This window comes from Podarcis pityusensis (genome assembly GCF_964106645.2).
Source record: "Podarcis pityusensis genome assembly, chromosome: 8".
In the NCBI taxonomy this organism is placed as follows: Eukaryota; Metazoa; Chordata; class Lepidosauria; order Squamata; family Lacertidae; genus Podarcis; species Podarcis pityusensis.
Window position 1 is genome coordinate 66,604,481 of NC_138033.1, and position 25,784 is coordinate 66,630,264.

At 45.8% G+C, this 25,784-nt stretch overlaps 2 protein-coding genes across 2 annotated transcripts; both read right to left on the minus strand.

The window, feature by feature from the left end:
* Positions 1 to 1,049: 1,049 nt before the first annotated feature.
* Positions 1,050 to 8,940, minus strand: LOC308482744 (arylacetamide deacetylase-like 4). The gene is made up of 4 exons (XM_081016220.1): positions 8,405 to 8,940; positions 7,443 to 7,659; positions 3,379 to 3,442; positions 1,050 to 2,270 (listed from the first exon to the last, which is right to left on the minus strand). Exons 1-4 carry the CDS (start codon positions 8,579 to 8,581, stop codon positions 1,511 to 1,513), a joined length of 1,218 nt encoding a protein of 405 aa, XP_080872346.1. The 5' UTR covers positions 8,582 to 8,940; the 3' UTR covers positions 1,050 to 1,510.
* A 10,270-nt stretch (positions 8,941 to 19,210) lies between these two features.
* Positions 19,211 to 23,858, minus strand: LOC308482743 (arylacetamide deacetylase-like 4). Its single transcript, XM_081016219.1, has 4 exons — positions 23,541 to 23,858; positions 22,582 to 22,798; positions 20,868 to 20,931; positions 19,211 to 20,218 (listed from the first exon to the last, which is right to left on the minus strand). The coding sequence occupies exons 1-4, from the start codon at positions 23,715 to 23,717 to the stop codon at positions 19,444 to 19,446; spliced, it is 1,233 nt and encodes a 410-aa protein (XP_080872345.1). The 5' UTR covers positions 23,718 to 23,858; the 3' UTR covers positions 19,211 to 19,443.
* Positions 23,859 to 25,784: the final 1,926 nt, after the last annotated feature.

Sequence of the window (25,784 nt, forward strand, 5' to 3'; positions counted from 1 at the left end):
AGCAGTTTCCTTTTCAGTGGCTGATATTGAGAAACATTCCAACCGTGGAAGCAGAGTGCAGACATCATGGCAATTGTTATAAGAATTCTAAAGTGTCATAAATAAAATGAATGTTCATAAGTGCACAAGATACATTAAGTACATAAACCACATGACATAAACAGTACAGGAGATCAATCCTGAAGACATCGTGACTTGTAATGGCCCCAAATATTTCCTCTGCAGAAAGGGTCATATTTTAGGTATGAATAGGGTAGGCTTGTGAACTGGACTCAAGAACAAAGATATTTACCATCTCAAAAGAATGGCCTAGACTGGCAGGATAAGGCAATCAGAAAACCTTATCAGGTATCGTGACAAACAGGAGACGAGCCACAGTCACACATTTCTGTTGTACACCATCTCTTTCTGTGAGGACACTGCTTGGTGGCTTAGGAACTAGAAGTTGGTGCTCCGTGTTATATGAACATCCCTATTAAGCTGGTGGGAGTTGTTATCAGGAGAGATGGTAATGAGGTATCATCTACATGTGGGTGACACCCATCTATTGTTCCCCATGCCATTAGACATCTTTATGAAGCTGCTGGGAATTGTTATCAGGAGTGATGCTGTGAGGGATCATCTACATGAGGCTGATACCCATCTCTATCACTCTATTGCATCTAAATTAAGAATGGCAGTTGAAACAGATTCAAAGATATAGGTGTTATGTCTTTCAAGACCTTGATTCCACAAAGTGGGGAGATACACTGTCCTTTATAGGATAGTTCTGGACAGGGTATCTGAGAAGACAGCTCTTCCCACTCCCATCAACCCTGGTCACTTTGTACTTTGGATAAAGATGTGTTGATGGTGCCATACATCCCTGCAATAAAACATGGTGGGACTGTGTGCTTGGAGCACTCAAGTTGCCACTTCTTTGGAATTCTCTTCCTTAAAACTTAATTGGGCCCCAACAATGTTACATTTTCTGTGCAATAGGCTCTATTCTGAGTAGGATTAGATAGAAACTTTATTTGCATTAGCCACTAACCATAGCAATAAGATAACAAATACTAGAGACAAAGCTAAATAGTTAGCTATACAAAATTCATTTGTGGAGGTTTACATCAATACAAATCGATAAAATATGTGAACCAATAGGTTTTCCTTTGATATATTTTTTAAGCAGAGGAATCTTCGAAAGTTGATCAACTCATAGATCCTATTCTAATTGCCTCTACTGAGTTTTTTGTAGTGTTTGCTGTCACCTTGGTTTCCAGACCCTTGATCAGCCCGATCTCCTTGTTCTGCACAAATTCCAGCTTATCAATTATCCTAATTAAATTGTAGTGCCCAGAACTGGACACAGTTCTCCTGGTCAAGGCAAAATGGAGTGGAACTATTACTTCTCTTGATCCGGACACTATAATTCTGTTGATTCAGCCTAGAACAGCATAAGCAGTGCAGATCTCCAGCCAACTAATGTGTACTAAAGGGAAAAGGACTCACAAATTCAAGAGATTTCCTCTCATAAGTTTTTGACAAAGTCTACGATGCTGTCCGTTAATTCAGCTGCAGTGGGGAATGCAAAGATGCATCCCTTGAAAAAGTTTATCATCCCATGAAACCCGTTCTCAACATGGAACCAGCTGACTTTCACCCCATTGTCCTCCAGACGTTTCTTGTACAGCAGTGCGTCATCTCGTACTACATCGTACTCGCAGCTCACAATTAGGGTTTCAGGAAGCTTCTGGATGACAGTGTCCTCAGCAAAAAGGCAAGAAAAATCGGCTTCTGATATCTCTGACAATTGCCTATAGACTTCAGGTTCATAAGGAGCAAATGGGACTTGTTTGTAGCCTCTCCCCTTAAATCTCTCTGGAAGGTTGTCTGGACTCACCCATTTCCCATATTTCAGCCTCATTGAATCTGGCAGGACCTGGCCTAACAAAGAAGGGTCCTTTCCAAAGTACTTCAGGCCAAAGTAAACAACGTTTTCCCGGAACAGGATGGGCACTGAACTGTTCTGCTGATAGGAAGGCAGGTTGAAGTCCATAGCCTGTGTCAAAGGATAGATGAGCACTTGAGCCCGTAGCTTTGGAAGGTCTGATCTCTCCACCAATTTCTGGGCAACAACACAAGCATAATTGCCCCCCGCACTGTCCCCACCAACAATGATCTTGGAAGGATCCACCCCATGGGAAGCTGCATTTTGAATTAAGTGTATGGTAGCAGCAAGGCAGTCCTTGTACTGAGCGGGAGGAAGATGCTCAGGAGACAGGCGGTAGCTGCAGAATAAAACAGAATTAAAAAGGTAAACTTCCAGAATCTTTTCCAAACACATTCATGATCACATAGAATTACAAGAAGAGCCTGCTGGATCAGTTGTAGCAGATACAGTGCAGGTGAAAGTTAGCTGGCTTATGCCCTTAAAAAGCCGACTTTAACAGCTAGCAAAAGAGTGTAGGGAACGCTGGGGAAGAAGAACCGTGCAGGATTGGATCCAGCTGGTGGAAGACCATTTGCCACTTGCAACTTTCCCTCCTCCTCCTGTTTAGATGCAAGGGGCGTTTCCCAGTCTCTTCCTGAGTATACATTTAAAAGCCCTAACTGAACATTAGCCCCACTCCCAGATTGATTCCAGGCTGGATCTGGGTTGGGTGGTGTCAGGGAACTGCCATCAGTACTGGAGGGGGAGCGCAAAAGCCAGAGGGATTCCAGAGAGCGTCCAGGGATTGAGAGGAGTAGCCCATCTTCTGGGGAAGAGAATCAGTGTAGCACCAGTGGAGAAGGGGGGCAGGTGGGGGAAGTGGCGAGGCGGTCCCATGACTCCTTGCCTGGGACCAGCGGGGAGAGTAGGGGTCCTCCGTTGCCCATGCCATCCCTGCACAGAAGGCTTTCGCACAGAGAGGGTAGGCGGAGACTAGGCGTCAAAGAACTTCTTTGCTGGAAGAAGTTTAAGAAACGCCCACTCACAGATTCTGCCAGCGATTGAGTCAGCCACGGGTGAGTGGCTGTCCGGACAGAAGAGGTTCACTTTGGCAGCCCAGCCAGGTGCTTGCACCCAGCCAGGGAGATAGGCACCTGCTTACGCACGAGCAACCCCTAGAACCATTACAGGTGGTCTCCAAGTTGAGGCTGATCTGGAGGCCCTGGTTAGGGGTGCTGTGCAAGGCCTTATGCCCAGTTCATAGTCCCCCCACAAAAGCGAGCGTGTTCATGTCTTAAGCACATGAAGCTCTGATTTTCAATCACAGAACAGAATGTTGACAGCTTTCGTGGGGAGTCTCTTTCTCCTGCAGGGAGTATGGCCAGGGATGCCAGCCTGAAATACAGCAGCATGCTGGGCCCCTACACTCCTTCCCTACAAAAGGCCATGGGGTTGTGTTTACTCACCCAACAGACACAACCACTGAATCAGTCTCCTTGGCAATCTTGCTGCAGACATCTTCATAGAATGCTAGCAAGTTGGGAGGGAAATTCAAAATTGGGAAGCAATTATGTGGAAGATATACGTAACGAAAGGAAGCTGTTTCACAACCCAGGGGTGATGCATTCACAGAAGTCCCACTGAAATGCATGGACATAAGTCACAGCAGAACCCGAAGGATGACACCTTTGGCTTCCATTGCTCTACATCAGGGATCAGCAACCTTTTTCAGCCGTGGGCCGGTCCACCGTCCCTCAGACCATGTGATGGGCCAGACTATATGGGGGGGGGGATGAACGAATTCCTATGCCCCACAAATAACCCAGAGATGCATTTTAAATAAAAGCACACATCCTACTCTTGTAAAAACACCCGGCAGACCCCACAAATAACCTAGAGATGCATTTTAAATGAAGGCACACATTCTACTCATGTAAAAACGCACTGATTCCCAGACCGTCAACGGGGCGGATTGAGAAGGTGATTGGGCCGCATCCGGCCCACAGGCCTTAGTTTGCCTACCCCTGCTCTAGATGCTGTGAGACTGCAACTCCCAGTAATCACAGGCAGGGATGTCACACTTACCTTCAATTCTCTACCTGCCCAGGGTTTCCAGCAACTGCTAGGCAGAAGCACTGCTGCCTCCAATCTTGCCTTAAAAAGCACATTTTTTGCAAAGAAATCTTCCCTTTCATACAATATTGGTACATGCAATATTCACTGACATAAGCCTTTTTATGCCCTGTGAACATCCCATTGCTAGAGAGCTGCATTGTAAGCATCAGAGACTGACTTTGGGTTCACAAATTGCTTCCCAAACTGCAAATTAAATAGGTTCACATATAAAAACAAATTGAACAAAATTACAACCTCCCAACCCCTCCCCCAGACACAAACAAATCTTCAACTTAAGAGATATGGGGCATGGTGTCGGGGATCCAGCAGGGTGAGACGCTTGGGAGGGGTCTGATTCTGAGAATGAGGCTGACTCTGAGAATGAGACTGAAATATACTCAGAGTCGCAAAGTGATTTCATGCTCTTTATTCAGCTCATAGTGGTGAGGAGGAATGAATGAATGTCCCCTCAAAGTATCTGCCTTATATACATTATTTACACAATGGGCTGCACATGATTGGCTAATTCCGGAATTCTACTGTAAGCCAATCAGGTTGTGGATTCACTTCTATCTGGAGCATGATTGGGTGGTTCCTGCCAACCAATCATACTGCTGCATTGTTCTAGGACCAATCAGACTGCTGCATTCTGAATCCTATTGTTCTAGGACCAATGAGACTACTGGAGTTTGGATCCTATTCAACTCAGTACATAACAGAGACATTGCAGTCTCAGGCAAGGCAAGGGTGGGTTTACTTGGCCCCCCTTCCTTCTCAGTCTTATGAAGCCAGAAGGGTAACAAAGGCAGGGAGTTTGCGGCTTCAGAATGTTGGGGGGGGGGGGGGAGATGTCCTGGAAGAGGATACTAGAGTAGAGCTCTCAGAGGAATCTTCGCTGGACAGCGAGGGGGGAGGATGCCCAAATTCTCCTCGCAGCAGGATGGAGGAGAAGGTGAAAATGCTAAGTAAGGGGGAAAGGGGAAAGATCGTATCTTGTCTCCCTTTGTGCTGTCTGAGAAATGGAAACTCAAACTGAGCACTTCGTATCGGAGAATGACAGGCATTTGGCATGCTCTGTGATTTTGAACTGTAAATAAACGTACATAAATTTTCCAGAGGCTCATTAATTCTTATCAGACCTCTTTGCCTGCCTGAGATCATTACACGCAGATCTATGAGTTGCAAGCTTTCATTGAATTAAGATGTTATCGTTTGTATTCATATATGCAAACCTATTTCAATTTTCAGAGACAGGAAAAACAAACTTGTTATAAGAACCTCCCAAATCTCCACCTTAGAAGAAATCTGCCTAGCTGTTGAAGTGAGGGAGCATGGGAGTTTTATTCCAGGAAGCAAGATCTTGGAGGGGCACAGGTGCCCCCATTCCCCCAAATATGAATATCTGTAGCAATAGCAAGCTCTTGCAAGAGGTTGTGTCACCAGTCTCCTGACTCCCAATTTCTTCATGTGTCACTTAATCCTAGCCTACCTTCCTCCCACAGTTCCTGCTTCATAGGCTGTTGCAATGGAAGGCTACTGAATGGGACTTGTTAACTGCCCACCTATTACATTGCAATTGGTCTTGTGAGATGAAACCTGGTGTGAGTCCAGTTCTCTCAACCACTCATATTGTCCCTAAGAGATGGGAAAGAGCCATTCTGGATTAGGCCAAAGACCCAGCCAGCCCAGCCTTGTGTTCTCCCCAAGGCCAACCAGATGTCAGCAGGAGGCCCACAAAGAGAACCTGTCTGCAACAGCACTCTGCTCACCTGCATGGGAAATTTTGGGGCATGATGGCAGGCGACTTGGGGAACTCTGATAACAAGTTTGTTGTTTTGTGTTTCTGAAAGTGGCACTGCTACATCCTGTGATTTTGAACTGTAAATAAACGTACATAAATCTTCCAGAGGCTCATTAATTCTTACCGGAGCTGTTTGTCTGCCTGAGATCATTGCACACAGATCCATGAGTTGCAAGCTTTCATTTACTTAACATGTTATCGTTTGTGTTCATATTTGCAAACCTATTGCAATTTTCAGAGACAGGAAAAACAGGAAAAACAAACTTGTTGTAAGAAACTCCCAAATTCCACCTTAGAAGAAATCTGTCTAGCCGTTGAAGTGAGGGAGCATGGGAGTTGTATTCCAGGAAGCAAGATCTTGGAGGGGCACAGGTGCCCCTATTCCCCCAAATATGAATGTCTGTAGCAATAGCAATAGCAAGCTGTCACCAGTCTCCTGACTCCCAATTTCTTCATGTGTAACTTGATCCTAGCCTTCCTTCCTCCCACAGTTCCTGCTTCATAGGCTGTTGCAATGGAAGGCTACTGAATGGGACTTGTTAACTGCCAACCTGTTACATTGCCATTGGTCTTGCGAGATGAAACCTGGTGCAAGTCCAGTTCTCTCAACCACTCATATTGTCCCTAAGAGATGGGAAAGAGCCATTCTGGATTAGGCCAAAGACCCAGCCAGCCCAGCCTTGTGTTCTCCCCAAGGCCAACCAGATGTCAGCAGGAAGCCCACAAGAGAGCCTGTCTGCAACAGCACTCTGCTCACCTGCATGGGGAAATTTCGGGTGTGATGGCAGGCGATTTGGGGAGCTCTGATAAGAAGTTTGTTGCTTTGTGTTTCTGAAAGTGGCACTGCTATTTGCCAACTTGTAAAATTGTGATTGGTTTTCTGAGATGGAAACCTGGCAGAGGCCCAGTTTCGGGTTATGGGTTTCGGAAAGTTGACCTATGTATTAATTATCACTGTGTATAAATTAACACATGTGGGTGTGGTGGGTGGGTGTGGGATTTGGTCAGGTGTAAATGAGGGGGTGGCCAGGGGTGGGAGGGTGGCTGGGTTGGTAAGCAGAGCAATCAGGAACAGCAACCTATTAGATACATATTTGTGAACCTATTTGAGGTTCTATGAAATCAAGTGTTATATGAATTTTATGAAAGGAATGAGTCAGTATCAGCAGTGGGGGGCATCTGTCCCTGCCCCAGGGGCTGCTTGCTGGAGTGCAGCTCCCCGGTTCCCTGACCATTGACCACTAGAGAGGTGGGATCTGCGAAGCCATGAGAACAAGAGGGTCCATGTGTATAAATTAACATATGCAAATCCAAAGCACACGTGTGCCCCTTGTCTCTTCAGGAACTACCACCAACACTCTTGTATTTCAGCCCTGTAAACCTCTCTTTGAATGATATCTGAAGCACTTCTACCCAGAAAGGAGATTCCAATTAAACATGGTAAGAGTTGTTTGACAGGGAACCGCCTTGCTTGGGAGGTGGCGGGCTCTCTTTGACTGGAGGTTTGACAATAGAGGTTTCACAACATTTCTAGGATTCTACATTGGCTTATTTGAGTTCAATGGGGCTTGCCTATAGGTAAGTGTTCATAGGCTCACAGCTTTAATCTCTTACCGATGCTCCCAACCATCCCAGCACCTCCATGGAAGAACACAAATCCTTTCCTTGGGCCAGCAGATGGTGTTTTGGGCTGATAAACCCTCACAGGCACCCCATCGAAATGCAGATCTTTGGAAGAGAGGCTGGGATCCGCTCTTGGATTCCAGAAACTCTGGAGGAAGCGGATAACAGCAACCTGTCTGCAGACACCCAGCAGCTCAAGACACTTCCCCTGTTGGGCAAAGGAAAAGTCTCATGAAAATAGTGCCCACATTTGCAACCTATTCACAGTGGGTGGTATCCAAATAAGTCCTATTTAAAGTAGACCAATTGAAATGAATGAGCACATGTTAGCCAAGTCCATTAATTTCAATTGGTCAGCTTAGAATTGGTCACCCCAACCTAAACACCCGCCAAAGTACAGAGGCAAAAGAAGCTGGGAAACAAGCTAAGCTTTGGAGAAACAATCCACAATCTCCTTGCTTGCCTATGAGGCAATATGTGCTTTCCTGGAGAAACCATGACGTAAAGAAAATATGGCTTTTTCTCTATATGTGTGTCCTTCTATAGGCTGAAAGGAAGCCCTTGTTGAAAGTGATAATATCTTCATTACATCGTCAAGTGAATTCATTGATTTTACTGATTTCATTATGCATGTTGGATTCAGCAGTATATGAATTACTTAAATATATAAACTGTTATTTATTATTTTTAATTAAATAAATATACTGCCCTTCTTGAAAGGATCTCAGGGTGGTTCACAGCAAAAAAATGCAAGATAAAAACCCAAAATACACAATGAAAGAACAAAGCAAACCAATAACACCTTTAAAAGATATAGAAATGTTTTTGCCTGGTGCCTACAGATAAGTATTATTAACTCTAATAATAATAATACATTTCTTAATCACCTTTCCCATAAGAACATAAGAAGGACCTGCTGGCTCAACTAACGGCTCATCCAGTCCCCAACTTACCGCAGTGAATGCCATTATGGCAAGACAGTGAAGACCTCGAAGCTTTAATGGACTGTCAAATCCAGGTGGAATTTCACTCCTGGAAAGATCATAGTAAATCGCCCAGGAGAGGAGAGACAGGGAAGGAATCCCTATAACTCCAATCAACGCCAGCAGCAGGCTCTGAAGAAGCTCCATTTCTCCGTTCCAAAGAGTGAGATGCAAACACTGAGCCTAAACTGTCAGCATTTGCTGCTGTTTAACTCCACCAGTGGTATCTATAAACAGCCAGTTGTAGGTTGGTTGATGAACTGTTTCACAATTAGAACACAGACTTCCATGTAGATGTGATATCCATCAGAACACCAAGAACAATTTTATGGGTGAGGTTGACACAATTAGTGGTGCCCTATTCAGGAATTTCAAGTCCAGCCACCGAACCATCCAGCTCCATGTAAGGCTCTTCAGTTTTACATACCCCAGGTGTTTGTTGACTGAAGTTCAAAACATCACCACACAGCTTAACCCAATAGTCAGGAATGGTGGGAGCTGTGTGCACTTCCTGGCCCAAGATTTCCAAGGCTTCTGACATGAGTCGGGGAAAACCAGGTCGGGGAATAGCTGGATGGCGGCGCTCTGCCTCCCCGCTGTCCCCCGAGCTTGTGGGGCTGGTGCTGGGGAGAAGCGCGCTTCTCCCAGCGCCAGCCTCAGAACAAGGTCGGGGAACAGTGGGAAGGCGCGCTGCACCTCCCCGCTGTCCCCCGAGTTTGTGGGGCTGCCCGATATCTGCACGAAGCCCGAGGTGCCCTGCACAGCGCTCCCCGGGCTTCGGGCTGCAGGCTGCTATCCGCAAGCCTTCGGAGCGTGGTGGGCACTCCCGCCATGCTCCGAAGGTTTGCGGATAGCTTCCTGAACCCTGGAGAGCGAGAGGGGTCGGTGCGCACCTGCATTCGCCTGCATTTGCCCCATAGGACGCACACATATTTCCCCTTCATTTTTGGAGGGGAAAAAGTGCGTCCTATAGGGCGAAAAATACGGTACATACTTTGAATTAAACCTAAATAAAGGTACAGACATAAATGTAGTCTGGGATGCAAGTAAAGCTATTATGGAGGATTCTGCTTGCTGCTTGCTGCCTGCTGCCCAGGAAGACTCCCCTGTGGTGAGTGCCTGAGGGCCCTGCTCTTGCCACTTACCATCTGGCCTGGGGCGGGGCCTGAAGCCTCACAAGGACTGCTTGCTGCTTGCTGCCTGCTGCCCAGGAAGACTCCCCTGTGGTGAGTGCCTGAGGGCCCTGCTCTTGCCACTTACCATCTGGCCTGGGGCGGGGCCTGAAGCCTCACAAGGACTGCTTGCGGCTTGCCTCCCCTGTGTGAGTGCCTGAGGGCCCTGCTCCTTCTTGCCACTTACCACCTGGCCCAGGGAGGGCCTGACAGGCCTCACAAGGACTGCTCCTGCCACTTACTATCTGGCCCAGGGTGGGGCCTCACAAGGATGGTTGTTGCCACTGATGCTGCTACTGCCCAGGAGGACCTGGAGGGGTGCAGAGTTCTTTTTAACATGTTTTTTAAAAAAATATTTTCCTTTCCCTTTAGATTTTTTATATATGGGGGTAGGATGGATGTTTGGGTGGGCTTGGGAATTTGTTAGATTTTGATGAATTTGTAATTTTTGCAGTTTTTATTTGTATCGTTTTATTGCTTTCTGGGTTGTTTTTGTTTTTTGTTTTTATTGTTTTAAGGTTTTATTGTTTTAGGCTGCGAAAGAATAACATTAATTGCCATCAATGGAGGCTACTATGAGGCCTGGGATTGCTACCGTGGAGGGGAGAGGGAGGTATGGCGGTGGGGGCAGATGTTATAGGCGAAGGGGATTGAGATATGGATACGCTCGTACCCCTTCCAACCTGCGCCCCATCCCGAGGGACGAGGGTAGGGTGAGCAAGGATTACTCACCTCCGTCACTGGTGCTGTGCAATGCTAGGTCTATAGGCAATAAAACCGCCACCCTGCGAGATTTCTTTATCTCGCAGGGGGTCGACCTGGCTTGTGTGACGGAGACCAGGGTGCGCGAAGGGGCAACAGTTACCTTACGAGAGATGGCGCCCCCGGGTTTCTCCGTCCTCCACCAGTCGCGGACTGTGGGCCGGGGGGGAGGGGTGGCATTATTAATCCGGGAAGATTGTCCTTTCAGGGCTCTACCATCACCATCGATCCCCGGCATTGAATGTGTTGGCCTAGTGTGGGGCTCCGAGGAGAGCTTGGCTGTCTGGCTGGTGTACCGGCCACCTAGTGCACCAGCAGCCACCCTGTCAGGCCTATTGGAGGCGGTGGCCGGCTGGGCCTTGGAGTTCCCTAACCTATTGGTATTGGGGGACTTCAACATCCATGCTGATGCCACTCCCTCCTCACAGGCTCTGGACCTGGTGTCTTCCATGGCGACACTAGGGATCTCCCAGTTTGTTTTGGGCCATCAAGCAGGCCACACGCTGGATTTGATCTTTGGCATAGGTATAGATGTGATCATGTCTCCTTCGATGAAGGTGCCATGGTCTGATCACTACGCTCTGAAAGCCAGGATTGACTTTCCACCCCCACCCTGCTTAGGTGGCGAGCCGATTTGGGCTCGCCGGCAGAGGCTGATGGACCCTGACAGATTCCGCCAAGCCTTGCGGGACCTTGCTCCCCCTGGCGACTCATTGACTGAGCTTGTTGAGAGCTGGAATACCCAGCTCCTGGCAGCCATCGATGAGATCGCACCTAAGTGCCCTCTGTGACCCCGCAGAAACCGGGCTCCCTGGTTTACCGTGGAGCTCCGGAAAATGAACCGGGACCTCAGACGGCTAGAGCAAGTATGGTGGGGTGCCCGTGACAGAGCCTCAAGAACATCTTATAGGGCTTTTATGAAAACCTACGAGATGGCGGCGAAGGCTGCTAAGAAGTCATACTTCTCGGCCTCCATTGCATCCGCTAGCTCTCGCCCAGCACAATTATTTAGTATAATCAGGTCTTTAACGTCCCTTGAGGGACAGCCAAATTTAAATAACAATTTGACACTCAGCTGTGAGGCATTTGCGAGCTTTTTTGCAGAGAAGGTCTTGTTGCTCCGCCATGACCTCCCTGCCAATTTGGATACAATAAAGGAACTGGAGGCCCCTCGACTGTCCTCGGGTCCAGTATTGGACCACTTCGACTGGATATCCCCAGCTGATGTGGACAGACTCCTCCGAGCTGGAAAGCCCACCACCTGTCCTCTCGACCCGTGCCCGTCTTGGCTGATTAGAGCATGTCCAGACAAGGTGCGGGCCCTCCTGGGGGATATTATCAATTTGTTCCTTGGCACGGGGACATTCCCAGGGGAACTGAAGGAGGCAGTGGTGTGCCCGCTCTTAAAGAAAACATTAGATCCTTTAGATCTATCCAATTACCACCCGGTTTCGAATCTTCCGTTCCTGGGTAAGGTGATTGAGAGAGCGGTTGCTGAACAGCTTGGTGGGTTTCTGGATGAAACATCGGCTCTGGATCCATTCCAGTCCGGCTTCCGCACTGGTCATGGGACCGAGACGGCTCTGGTTGCCCTAACAGATGATCTTCGTAGACAGCTGGATCGAGGCGGGTCGGGGCTGCTGATTCTTCTAGATCTGTCAGCAGCTTTCGACATGGTCGATCATGAACTTCTGGACCACCGCCTTGCCAACGTGGGGATCCAGGGCACAGTCCTTCAATGGCTGCACTCGTTTCTCTCTGGTCGGGGACAGAGGGTGGCGCTTGGGGGGGAATTGTCATCGCGCTACTCCTTGGTGTGTGGAGTACTTCGGGGTGCGATACTCTCCCCGATGCTTTTCAACATCTTTATGCTCCCCCTCGCCCAGCTTGTTCAGAGTTTTGGGCTGGGTTGCCATCAGTATGCCGATGACACCCAACTCTATCTGTTGATGGATGGCCATCCTGACTCGGCCCCAGACACACTGACCAGATGTTTGGAAGCTGTGGCTGGATGGTTACGTGGGAGCCGGTTGAAGCTAAATCCTTTGAAGACAGAGGTCCTGTGGCTGGGACGGGGCGATATGGGATTGGGGGGGCAACTCCCATCTCTTGCGGGGGTGCAATTAGTGCCAGCACCGTCCGTTAAGAGTTTGGGTGTAATCTTCGACACCTCCCTTTCCATGGAGGCGCAGATTGCAGCTATAACAAAGGCGGCATTTTTCCATCTCTGCCAAGCTAAGCAGTTGGCTCCTTACCTCTCTCACCCTGACCTAACCACTGTGATCCACGCGACGGTCACCTCCAGACTGGATTATTGTAACTCGCTCTACGTGGGGCTGCCCTTGAGACTGACCCAGAAACTCCAGCGGGTGCAGAATGCTGCAGCGAGACTCCTTACGAGGTCTTCGCTGCAAGATCACATTCACCCGGTGCTATACCAGCTGCACTGGCTCCCGGTGGAGTACAGGATCAAGTTTAAGGTGCTGGTTTTAACCTTTAAAGCCCTATACGGCCTAGGACCCTCGTACCTACGGGACCGCCTCTCCTGGTATGCCCCACAGAGAAACTTATGGTCTTCAAATAAAAACATCTTGAAGGTCCCAGGCCACAGAGAAGTTAGGCTGGCCTCAACAAGAGCCAGGGCTTTATCGGCTGTGGCTCCGATCTGGTGGAACACTCTGTCACAAGAGACCAGGGCCCTGCGGGACTTGACATCTTTCCGCAGGGCCTGCAAGACAGAGCTGTTCCACCAGGCCTTTGGCCAGGGCACAGCCTGACTCCCTCCCTCAGCAATCTTCGCAGAGCTCTGGCCCAATGGTTGCCAGTGGCTTGAATTAATTAATTTTATAATGAATGATTTTAGAGTGTTGTTTATGCTAGGGGAAGGATTTGCTGAACCAACAAACTGAACTGGAATACAAAAAAGGGAGGCGTGAGGAGGTCCGGGAAACAAGCTAATGAAAAATAAGTGATGGAAAGATTGACTTGTTTTTAACTATTTTCATTTTGTATTTTTCTTTTTTCTATTTTTATTTTGTAATATTTTGAAAACCTTAATAAATATCTTATAAAAAAAATAGAGTGTTGTTTATGCTGTACTTTTATACTGTTTTATTGTTAGCCGCCCTGAGCCCGGCTTCGGCTGGGGAGGGCGGGATATCAATTAAAATTATTATTATTATTATTATTATTATTATTATTATTATTCCTGCAACTGAATTGTATCCAAAATAGGGAAAGGGGAAATAATAAAGTAGAAATATTAAATAAAATAAAAGATATAGAAAACCAGATGGTTAGGAAACCAGAGGACCCCAAAGTAAAACAAGCAAGTAAATTGTTGCAAATGAAACTATGATTATAAATCAGGAGGTGGAATGGAAAATTAAACTACTAAAACAGCAAAATTTTGAATCAACAAACAAAACTGGAAAATGGTTAGCTTGGCAACTAAAGAAAAAACAAGGACAGATCATAAATACAATAAAAGACAATAATGAAATGCTAGATAATCCCAAAGAAATAAGGAACGTTTTCCTTAAATTTTACAAAGAACTATATAAGAAAGAAAATGAGGAGAAGATAAGAAAACATAAACTGAGGGCAATTTCCCAAGAAAGAAGAGAACAACTAGAAAAAACCAGTATCAGAAGAAGAGATTATAGATGCGATTAAGCAAGGAAAGAATGGGAAGGCCCCAGGGCCTGATTGCATACCAATTAAATATTATAAGAAATTAAGTCAAATTAAGTCCTCTCACTAAAGGAAATAATGAATAATATAATGGAAAAAAGCAGATTCCCAATAAATGGGAATTTAAATAAATGGACACATTCTACTCATGTAAGAATGTGCTGATTCCCAGACCGTCAACGGGCCAGATTGAGAATGCGATTGGGCCGCATCCGGCCCATGGGCCTTAGGTTGCCTACCACTGCTCTACATGCTGTGAGACTGCAACTCCCAGTAGTCACAGGCAGGGATGAGTGAATCCTTCTCATTTTCCCACACTTACCTTCAGTTCTCTACCCGCCCAGGGTTTCCAGCCTCGTTGCTTGGCTATTGTCAGGGAACTGACATCGGAGCTAGAGGCGGAGGGGAGGCTCTCAAATGATGCTGGAGAAGGGCCCAGCAGGGAGAGAGGCAGCTCAGCAGATGGGGAAGCAAATCAGCGCAACACCAGAGATAAAGGGGGGCAGATGGGGGAATCGGCGAGAGGGCTCCAGGACTCTTCACCGGACACCAGCGGGGAGAGCACGGGTCCTCCGCTACCCACGCCCACCCTGTGCAGAAGGCTTCCGCGCAGGGAGAGTAGGAGGAGACTTGGCGTCAAACAACTTTTATGTTGGAAAAGGTTTAAGAAACGCCCACTGACGGATCCTGCTAGCGACTAAGGCAGCCACGAAGTGAAGGGCTGTCCAGACAGAAAGGTTTAAACAAGGCAACATAGCCAGGAGAGGCGGCAACTTACTCACGAGCAACCCATACTCATTACAGCTATGAGACCATATGTGCTTTCCTGAAGAAACCATTATGCAAACAAAATATGGCTTTGTGTGAATAATTTATTTCTCTCTATGTGTGTCCTTCTATATGCATGTTGGATTAAGTAGTATATGAATAATTTAAATCTATAAACTGTTATTATTATAACTGTTAATATTATTAATTAAATATACAGTGTGGTACCTCGGGTTACATACGCTTCCGATTACACACTCTGCTAACCCGGAAACAGTACCTCGGGTTAAGAACTTTGCTTCAGGATGAGAACAGAAATCGTGCTCCGGTGGCACAGCAGCAGCTCGAGGCCCCATTAGCTAAAGTGGTGCTTCAGGTTAAGAACAGTTTCAGGTTAAGAACAGACCTTCAGAACGAATTAAGTACTTAACCCGAGGTACCACTGTACTGCACTTCATGGAAGGATCAAAGGGTGGTTCACAGCAAAAAAATACAAGATAAAAACCCAAAACACAATGAAAGCAAGAACACAAGAACAAAGCACACCAATAACACCTTTAAAAGATATAGAAATGTTTTTGCCTGGTGCCTACAGATACATATTATTAACTCTAATAATAATAATAATAATAATAATAATAATAATAATAATAATACATTTCTTAATCACCTTTCCCATAAGAACATAAAAAGGACCTGCTGGCTCAGCTAACAGCTCATCCAGTCTCCAACTTACCACAGTGAATGCCATTATGGTAAGACAGTGAAGACCTCGAAGCTTCAATGGACTGTCAAATCCAGGTGGAATTTCACTCCTGGAAACATTATAGTAAATTGCCCAGGAGAGGAGAGACAGGGAAGGAATCCCTATAACTCCATTCAACCCGAGCAGGAGGTTCTGAAAAAGCTCCATTTCTCTGTTCCAAAGAGTGAGATGCAAACATTGAGCCTAAACTGTCAGCATTTGCTGCTGTTTAACTCCACCAGTGGTATCTGTACAAAGCCGGTTGTAGGTTGGTTGATGAACTATTTCCCAATTACAGCACAGACTTCCATGTAGATGTGATATCCATCAGAATACCAAGAACAATTTTATGGGTCTTGACGGTGGCAAAATTAGTGGTGCCCTATTTAGGAATTTCAAGTCCAGCTACCAAACCATCCAGCTCCAGGTAAAGCTTTTCAGTTTTACATAACCCGGGTGTTTGTTGACTGAAGTTCCAAACATCCCCACCCAGCTTAACCCAACAGTCAGGAATGGTGGGAGTTCTAGTCCAAGTTAGAAGAGAACTTGTGCGCACTTCCTGGCCCAAGATTTCCAAGGCTTTCAACATGAGTCCTATTCCTACCTAAGACCCTGGATATTCAAATCATGGGCTCTGGACTTCCAGTTTTACCACTGCCATTTGAAGGAGCGCAATATCAACTCTCCAGAGAGGTCCTGAGCTTTGAGAGGCAAAAAGAGGTTACGCTAGGGCAAAAGCGAGGTTATGTTAGGGGCTGGAGGTTTGTCTGTGTTCAGAGGCGTAGGGGGGAGCCCAGTATTCGTTGTGGACAAGAAAACAACGAATCAGCATCGCCTTGCAGTGGATTATCGCCTGTTGAACAAGATAACCGAACCCGTAGCCTTCCCCATGCCCAGAATTGACGATGTTTCGACACGTGTGAGGCAGGGGAAATTTTTACCAAACTGCACCTGAGGGGAGCATACAATCTGATTAGAGTGAGAGAGGGGGATGAATGGAAGACGACCATGTTCACCCCCCTGGGGGCGCTTGAGTATCTCGTCATGCCGTTTGGATTGCAATCGGGATCCGCCTGCTTTCAAGCCTTTATGCACCACTTGTTGGGGCCCCTGCTGTACAAGAATTGCGTGGCCTTTTTGGAGGACGTTTTGATCTTCCCTGAAAATGAAGCACAGCACGTGAAAGACGTCAGGCATGTGCTAGAGAGATTGAAGAAGCATCAGTTGTAGGTCAAGCTGGAGAAATGCCAATTCCATGCTCGAGAGGTGGAGTTCCTGGGGTACCGACTGTCAGACAAGGGGCTGGCCATGGACACGGAGAAGGTGAAAGCAGTGCTGGAATGGAAGAGTCCCAAAACAAAGAAGGATGTGCAGAGGTTTCTAGGTTTCAGCAACTTCTACAGGAAGTTCATCAAGAACTTTGCTCACTTGACAGCACCCATAACGGATTGTCTCTGCGGCAAGAAGTTTGCGTGGACCAAGGAAGTGCAGCAGTGCTTTGAAAGGTTAAAGAAGGCTTTCGCCTCTGAGGAGCAGCTCCTGCACGTGGATCCTGGGAAGCCACTGAGAGTGGAGACGGACGCTTCAGACCGGGCCATCGGAGCAGTACTGTTGCAACAAGGGTCAGGGGAGGACTGCAGAGCTTGTGTCAGAGCAACATTACAAGTCAGAGCAACATTACACTGTTTATGACAAAGAATTGCTGGCCATTTATGCGGCCTTTTGGCAGTAGACACACTTTTTGATTGGGGCGCAGCACCAGATCCAGGTCCGAACGGACCACAATAACCTGGAATACTGGCGGACAGCGCGTGTGCTCAACCAGAGACAGGTCCGGTGGCCGCAGACATTCTCACAGTATCACTTTGAGATACAATACGTACCTGGGGGGGAGGGGAATGTGAGGGTGGACGCACTTTCCAGAAAACCTGAGTATATGGAAGGCGAAGTACCTCCTGTGGCCAGCCCATGTTCCCAGAAGACTGATGGTCGTGTGGGGGAGCACTAGCAGGAGAGCAAGAACTGGTTGGGCTCACCAGACACGATGAGTTTGCTCCGACTAAATTAGGGAGCTCAGAGATGGAAAGGGGGGAAATGGGGGGTTTGAGGAAAAAGGAGGGCTCTTGTACTACAAACGGGCACTGTATGCACCGGGAGAGCCATTGAGGGCCAAAATACTTAGGCAGCTCCATGACAACCCCACAGCCGGGCATTTTGACCAGCTCCCTTCTCTTGCAGGGGCCCAAATAGTACCATTGCCTTCCGTTATGACTTTGGGTGTAATCCTTGACGCCTCCTTTTCCATGGAGGCACAAGTTACAGCAACAGCCAAGGCGACATTTTTCCACCTTCACCGCATCAAACAGTTGGTCCCTTACCTTTCCCGCCCCGACCTGGCCACAGTGATCCATGCGACGGTCATCTCCAGGCTTGACTACTGTAATTCGCTCTACGCGGGGCTGCCCTTGAAGCTGTCCCAGAAACTCCAGCGGGTACAGAGTGCTGCAGCGAGGCTCCTCACGGGGTCTCTGCCATGGGAGCATATTCACCCAGTGCTTTTCAAGCTGCACTGGCTCCCGGTGGAGTACAGGGTCAGATTTAAGGTGCTGCTTTTGACCTTTAAAGCCCTTCATGGCCTAGGACCCTCGTAACTACGGGATCGCCTCTCCTGGTATGCCCCACGGAGAGCCTCAAGGTCCATAAACAGCATCACCCTAGTGGTCCCGGGCCCTAAGGAAGTTAGATTAGCTTCAGTCAGAGCCAGGGCCTTTTCAACTCTGGCTCCGGCCTGGTAGAACACTCTGCCTCATGAGACCAGGGCCCTGCAGGATCTGATTTCTTTCCGCAGGGCCTGTAAGACAGAGTTGTTCCACCTGGCTTTTGGCTAGGAGCCAATTTGATTCCCTCCCTCCCTCTATTTCTTTTTTCTTTTCCTTCTCCTCCTGCGATGAGGCTACATTTTAATATTTTAAATATGTTTCAATATTTTAATGTTGTATTTTAATTTTGTTTTTAAGTTGTAATCATTCAACTTGTTTTTATTATTGCTTGTAAGCCGCTCTGAGCCTGGCCTTGGCTGGGGAGGGTGGGGTATAAATAAAAATTATTATTATTATTATTATTATTATTATCCATGCTACTAGTCACCAGACAGTTCTGGTGGCCCAAGGTGGCCCATTTTTGGAGGTTTACATCAATACAAATGACAGAATCGATAAAATATGTGAACCAATAGGCTTTCCTTTGATATATTTTTTAAGCAGAGGAATCTTCGAAAGTTGATCAAATCATAGATCTTATTCTAATTGCCTCTATTGAGTTTTTTGTAGTGTTTGCTGTCACCTTGGTTTCCAGACCCTTGATCAGCCCGATCTCCTTGTTCTGCACAAATTCCAGCTTATCAATTATCCTAATTAAATTGTAGTGCCCAGAACTGGACACAGTTCTCCTGGTCAAGGCAAAATGGAGTGGAACTATTACTTCTCTTGATCCGGACACTATAATTCTGTTGATTCAGCCTAGAACAGCATTAGCAGTGCAAATCTCCAGCCAACTAATGTGTACTAAAGGGAAAATGGAAGAGGAAATGTCCGTAAAATGCATATATTAGTGAAAATAATATAGAAATGACATATATTAGAGCAAATTGTTTGTAATCCATATGAAGTAACCATGTTTCTTGGTGAAATTTCACACTAAAGTGCTGGTGAATTTTCATGAGGAATTCCCCGCTGCCCCCAAGAACCACATATTTCTACAGAATAATGGAGAACTGAACAGAAGATTGGAAAAATCAGAAACCATCAGAAGCTGACGTTGGCAGATTCTCCCCTCTTTATGAATGACTCACAAATTCAAGAGATTTCCTCTCATAAGTTTTTGACAAAGTCTACGATGCTGTCCATTAATTCAGCTGCACCAGGGAATGCAAAGATGCATCCTTTGAAGAAGTTTATCATCCCATGAAACCCGTTCTCAACATGGAACCAGCTGACTTTCACCCCATTGTCCTCCAGACGTTTCTTGTACAGCAGTGCGTCATCTCGTACTACATCGTACTCGCAGCTCACAATTAGGGTTTCAGGAAGCTTCTGGATGACAGTGTCCTCAGCAAAAAGGCAAGAAAAATCGGCTTCTAATGTCTCTGACAATTGCCTATAGACTTCAGGTTCATAAGGAGCAAGTGGGACTTGTTTGTAGCCTCTCCCCTTAAATCTCTCTGGAAGGTTGTCTGGACTCAACCACTTCCCATATTTCAGCCTCATTGAATCTGGCACATGAGAGCCCTTCAGGACCTGGCCTGCCAAAGAAGTGTCCTTTCCAATATACTTCAATCCAAAGTAAGCAACGTTTTCCCGGAACAAGATGGGCATTGAACTGTTCTGCTGATAGGAAGGCAGGTTGAAGTCCATAGCCTGTGTATAAGGATAGATGACCACTTGAGCCCGTAGCTTTGGAAGGTCTGATATCTCCACCAATTTCTGGGCAACAATACAAGCATAATTGCCCCCCGCACTGTCCCCACCAACGATGATCTTGGAAGGATCCACCCCATGGGAAGCTGCATTTTGAATTAAGTGTATGGTAGCAGCAAGGCAGTCCTTGTACTGAGCGGGAGGAAGATGCTGAGGAGACAGGCGGTAGCTGTAGAATAAAACAGAATCAAAGAGGTAAACTTCCAGAATCTTTTCCAAACACATTCATGATCACATAGAATTACAAGAATAGCCTGCTGGATCAGTTATAGCAGATATAATGCAGGTGAAAGTCAGCTGGCTTATGCCCTTAAAAAACTGACTTTACCAGCTAGCAAAAGAGTGTAGGGAACGCTGGGGAAGCGGAACCCTGCAGGATTGGATCCAGCTGGTGGAAGACCATTTGCCACTTGCAACTTTCCCTCGTCCCTCTGTTTAGATGCAGGGGGCGTTTCCCAGTCTCTTCCTGATTATATGTTTAAAAGCCCTAACTGAACATTAGCCCCACTCCCGGATTGATTCCAGGCTGGATCTGGGTTGGGTGGTCTCCAAGTTGAGGCTGATCTGGAGGCCCTGGTTAGCGGTGCTGTGCAAGGCCTTATGCCCAGTTCATAGTCCCCCCCACGGAAGCGAGCGTGTTCATGTCTTAAGCACATGAAGCTCTGATTTTCAATCATAGAACAGAATGTTGACAGCTTTCATGGGGAGTCTCTTTCTCCTTCAGGGAATATGGCCAGGGATTCCAGTCTGAAATACAGCAGCATGCTGGGCCCCTACACACTTTCCCTATGAAAGGCCATGGGGTTGTCTTTACATACCCTACAGACACAACCACTGAATCAGTCTCCTTGGCAATCTTGCTGCAGACATCTTCGTAGAATGCTAGCAAGTTGGGAAGGAAATTCAAAATTGGGAAGCAATTATGTGGAAAATATACTTAACGAAAGGAAGCTGTTTCACAACCCAGGGGTGATGCATTCACAGAAGACCCACTGAAATGCATGGACATAAGTCACAGCAGAACCCGAAGGATGGCACCTTTGGCTTCCATTGCTCTACATCAGGGGTCAGCAACCTGACCGAATGGAATGAACGAATTCCTGTGCCCCACAAATAACCTAGAGATGCATTTTAAATAAAAGGACACATACTACTCATGTAAAAACACGCTGATTCCCAGACCGTCAACGGGCCGGATTGAGAAGGTGATTGGGCCGCATCCGGCCCACAGGCCTTAGTTTGCTTACCCCTGCTCTACATGCTGTGAGACTGCAACTCCCAGGAGCCACAGGCAGGGATGTCAAACTTACCTTCAGTTCTCTATCCGCCCAGGGTTTCTAGCGACTGCTAAGCAGAAGCACTGCTGCCTCCAATCTTGCCATTTTTGCAAAGTAATCTTCCCTTTCATACAATATTGGTACATGCGATATTCACTGACATAAGCCTTTTTATGCATCGTGCAAATTCCATTTCTAGAGTGCTGTGTTGTGAGTGTCAGAGACTGACTTTGGGTTCACAAATTGCTTCCCAAACTGCAAATTAAATAGGTTCGCATATAAAAACAAATTGAACAAAATTACAACCTCCCACCCCCCTCCCCCAGACACAAACAAATCTTCAACTTAAGAGATATGGGGCATGGCGTCGGGGATCCAGCAGGGTCAGACGCTTGGGAGTGGTCTGATCCTGAGAATGAGACATTGCAGCCTCAGGCAAGGCAAGGGTGGGTTTACTTAGCCCCCCTTCCTTCTCAGTCTTATGAAGCCAGCAGAGTAACAAAGGCAGGGAGTTACATACTCTTCAGGTTATATACGCTTCAGGTTACAGACTCCGCTAACCCAGAAATAGTGCTTCAGGTTAAGACCTTTGCTTCAGGATGAGAACAGAAATTGTGCTCCAGCGGTGCAGCAGCAGCGGGAGTCCCCATTAGCTAAAGTGGTGCTTCAGGTTAAGAACAGTTTCAGGTTAAGAACTGACCTCCAAGGTACCACTGTATATACATGTTTGTGAACCTCTTTGAGGTTCTATGAAATCAAGTGTTTTAGGAAATGAATGAGTCAGTATCAGCAGTGGGGGGCATCTGTCACTCCCCCAGGGGCTGCTTGCTGGAGTGCAGCTCCCCAGATCCCTGACCACTGACAACTAGAGATGTAGGATCTGGGAAGCCATGACAACAAGAGGGTCCATGTCTATAAATTAACATAAGCAAATCCAAAGCACATGTGTGCCCCTTGTCTCTTCAGGAACTTCCACCAACACTCTTGTATTTCAGCCCTGTAAACCTCTCTTCCAATGATATCTGAAGCACTTCTACCCAGAAAGGAGATTCCAACTAAACATTAGGAACACCTTTCTGATGATAAGAGTTGTTCGACAGGGAACCGCCTCCCTTGGGAGGTGGCGGGCTCTCTTTGACTGGAGGTTTGACAATAGAGGTTTCACACCATTTCTAGGATTCTACATGGGCTTATTGAGTTCAGTGGGAATTGCCACTAGATAAGTGTTCATAGGCTCACAGTTTTAATCTCTTACCGATGCTTCCAGTCATCCCAGCACCTCCATGGAAGAACACAAATCCTTTCCTTGGGCTAGCAGATGGTGTTTTGGGCTGATAAACCCTCACAGGCACCCCGTCGAAAAGCAGATCTTTGGCAGAGAGGCTGGGATCTGCTCTTGGATTCCAGAAATTCATGAGGAAGCAGATAACAGCAACCTGTCTGCAGACTCCCAGCACCTCAAGACACTTCCCCTGTTGGGCAAAGGAAAAGTCTCATGAAAATAGTGCCCACATTTGCATCCTATTCACAAGGGGTGGTATCCAAATAAGTCCTATTTAAAGTAGACCCATGGAAATGAATGAGCACATGTTAGCCAAGTCCATTAATTTCAATTGGTCAGCTTAGAATTGGTCACCCCAACCTAAACACCCGCCAAAGTACAGAGGCAAAAGAAGCTGGGAAACAAGCTAAGCTTTAGAGAAACAATCCACAATCTCCTTGCTAACCTAAGAGACCATATTGCTGAAGAAACCATGTTGTAAAGAAAACATGGCTTTGTGTGAATAATTTATTTCTCTCTATGTGTGTCTTTCTATAGGCTGAAAGGAAGCCCTTGTTGAATGTGATAATATCTTCATAGCATCATCATCAAGTGAATTCATTATGCATGTTGGATTAAGCAGTATTTGAATAACCTAAATATATAAACTGTTATTATTAATTAAATATACTGCCCTTTATGAAATGATTTCAGGGTGGTTCACAGCAAAAAAAATTAAGATAAAAACCCAAAATACACAATGAAAACAAGAACAAAGCAAACCAATAACACCTTTAAAAGATATAGAAATGTTTTTTGCCTGGTGCCAACAGATACGTATTATTAAATCTAATAATAATAATAATAATAATACATTTCTTAATCACCTTTCCCATAAGAACATAAGAAGGACCTGCTGGCTCAACTAACGGCTCATCCAGTCCCCAACTTACCGCAGTGAATGCCATTATGGCAAGACAGTGAAGACCTCGAAGCTTTAATGGACTGTCAAATCCAGGTGGAATTTCACTCTTGGAAAGATCATAGTAAATCGCCCAGGAGAGAAGAGACAGGAAAGGAATCCCTATAACTCCATTCAACCCCAGCAGCAGGCTCTGAAGAAGCTCCATTTCTCAATTCCAAAGAGTGAGACGCAAACACTGAGCCTAAACTGTCAGCATTTGCTGCTGTTTAACTCCACCAGTGGTATTTATACACAGCTGGTTGTAGGTTGGTTGATGAACACATCAATTACCAATTGCAACACAGACTTCCATGTAGATGTGATATCCATTAGAATACCAACAGCAATTTCTCATCATGGTGTGTGGATTGCGGAGGTGTTTGGTGTGGGGGTTTTTTCTTCTCCCTCCTTAATATCAACAATTGGTTCCTCATGCCAAGCCTCATTAAGAACTTAAATTGCTTTTTTTTAAAAATGAGTACAGATGGACTTTTATTTACAACTGGGATTGTAATTCCAAGTCTTTTTTTAATGCTTGTTAATGCTTGTTAAAAATAGGAGAACAAAGGAATAAAATGGAGCTCCCTTACTACTCAGTTCCGGAAAATTTGAAATCCTCCGCTGTTTAAGGGAAACAGGAATTAATTGTTGGTTGACTACAACGGTTTGAGACAATATTTTGGACAATACACAGTGCAGCTGTTTGCAAAAGATTTTCTTCATTATGAGCGCGAGAAAAGGCTAAATGGCTGTCTAGCAGCCCCCCTCTAGGGCCTGGAGGGGGGATTGGGTGGTTTCAAGGAAGGCTGATCAATCGCCAAATGACTGATATATTGCAATACAGCAAACAGTCTGCTTAATAAATATGAAGAATAATTCAGTAAGGTAGAAGGTACTGTATTTCTAAATCTTAAAAGGAAGGTTTCGACAACAGCCTGGACGGGAAGGATTAATGATTTGGAGGTTGCCAAGACATTAAACTTCAGAGAGTTGGATAACACCCCGGATTGGAATGGAGCCAGATGAAGCAACGCTAGGGGAAAAAAACAGTTGAAAAGGTACATTACACAAACAAATCTGCATTTGAGGGATGAAAGGTTAAATGATTTCTGACATGATTGAGGATCGCAGAGCCAGAGACAAAGAAGTTCAGAGAGTTAAAATCGAGATGTGGAAATATGGAAATATCAACGAGAGGCAGGTCTGAGATTTGGACATGCTCAAGGTTCAGACTATAAGAAGCCGTAAAATTAAAAATTACAATTCGGAAGATAATTCAACCTCTTGTTTTATTTTAGTTTTTTATTTATATTGGATTAAGATTTGATATGTTAATTGGATGTCTTTTATTGGAAAATTAATAAATGATCTAACAAAAAAACCCAAAATTTCTTTTGACCCAAAGTGCTCAGCAAAAAAAAATAATTAAAATTTACACCGAGTTTTTAAGTATTCTGCCCACATTTCCCAATCTTCTTTAAAATCAGTCTTTCTGATCTCTGATTTTGCACGTCAAACTTGCCAATTCAACATATTCTATCAATTTCAGCTGCCCTTTTATTTTTTGGTAGGTACTACCTCATATCACCATTTCTGTGCATCTGATTTTCATTCTGCCATTGTTGCATAAGGACATAGATTTAACTGGGTTTGGGGGGATATCTGCTCCAGTTATCCCTAGTATAAAAGTTTCCTGCCAACAAAATCTATCCAAATCACCAGTCATTTGAAAACTAGGAAGTTAAATAAAACATTAACATCAGGGAGCACCTTTCATGTGGTTAATGAGTATATTTTGCAAAATTACAAAGAACATGCCTTTTTTATCTTTCTTTTTTTAAATAATAAAAAAAAACCTTCTTTCTCAAATTCCTCCTTTCTTTCCTATGCACTTTTGTGTGTACACTCTGTAAGTATAACCTATGTCTGTGCTCCACTGTCGTCATTGACCTTATCCAGGTCTTTACTCTCCACCAGGTATTGAATAACTGTTCTACGGTACAATTGGTACATGTCTTGGCAAGAGTCAGGACATGTTTAAGATGTCTAATGGAACCATATTAAAATTTGAACCAATGATGTTTGAGATAATATATGAGATAGAGTACTCTTATTTTCTTGCATTGAAAGTTTGGTGTCATCTGCAAATTTGATCAGGATGCCCTTGAGTCCATCATCCAAGTCGTTGATAAAGATGTTGAATAAGACCGGGCCCAAGACAGAACCCTGTGGC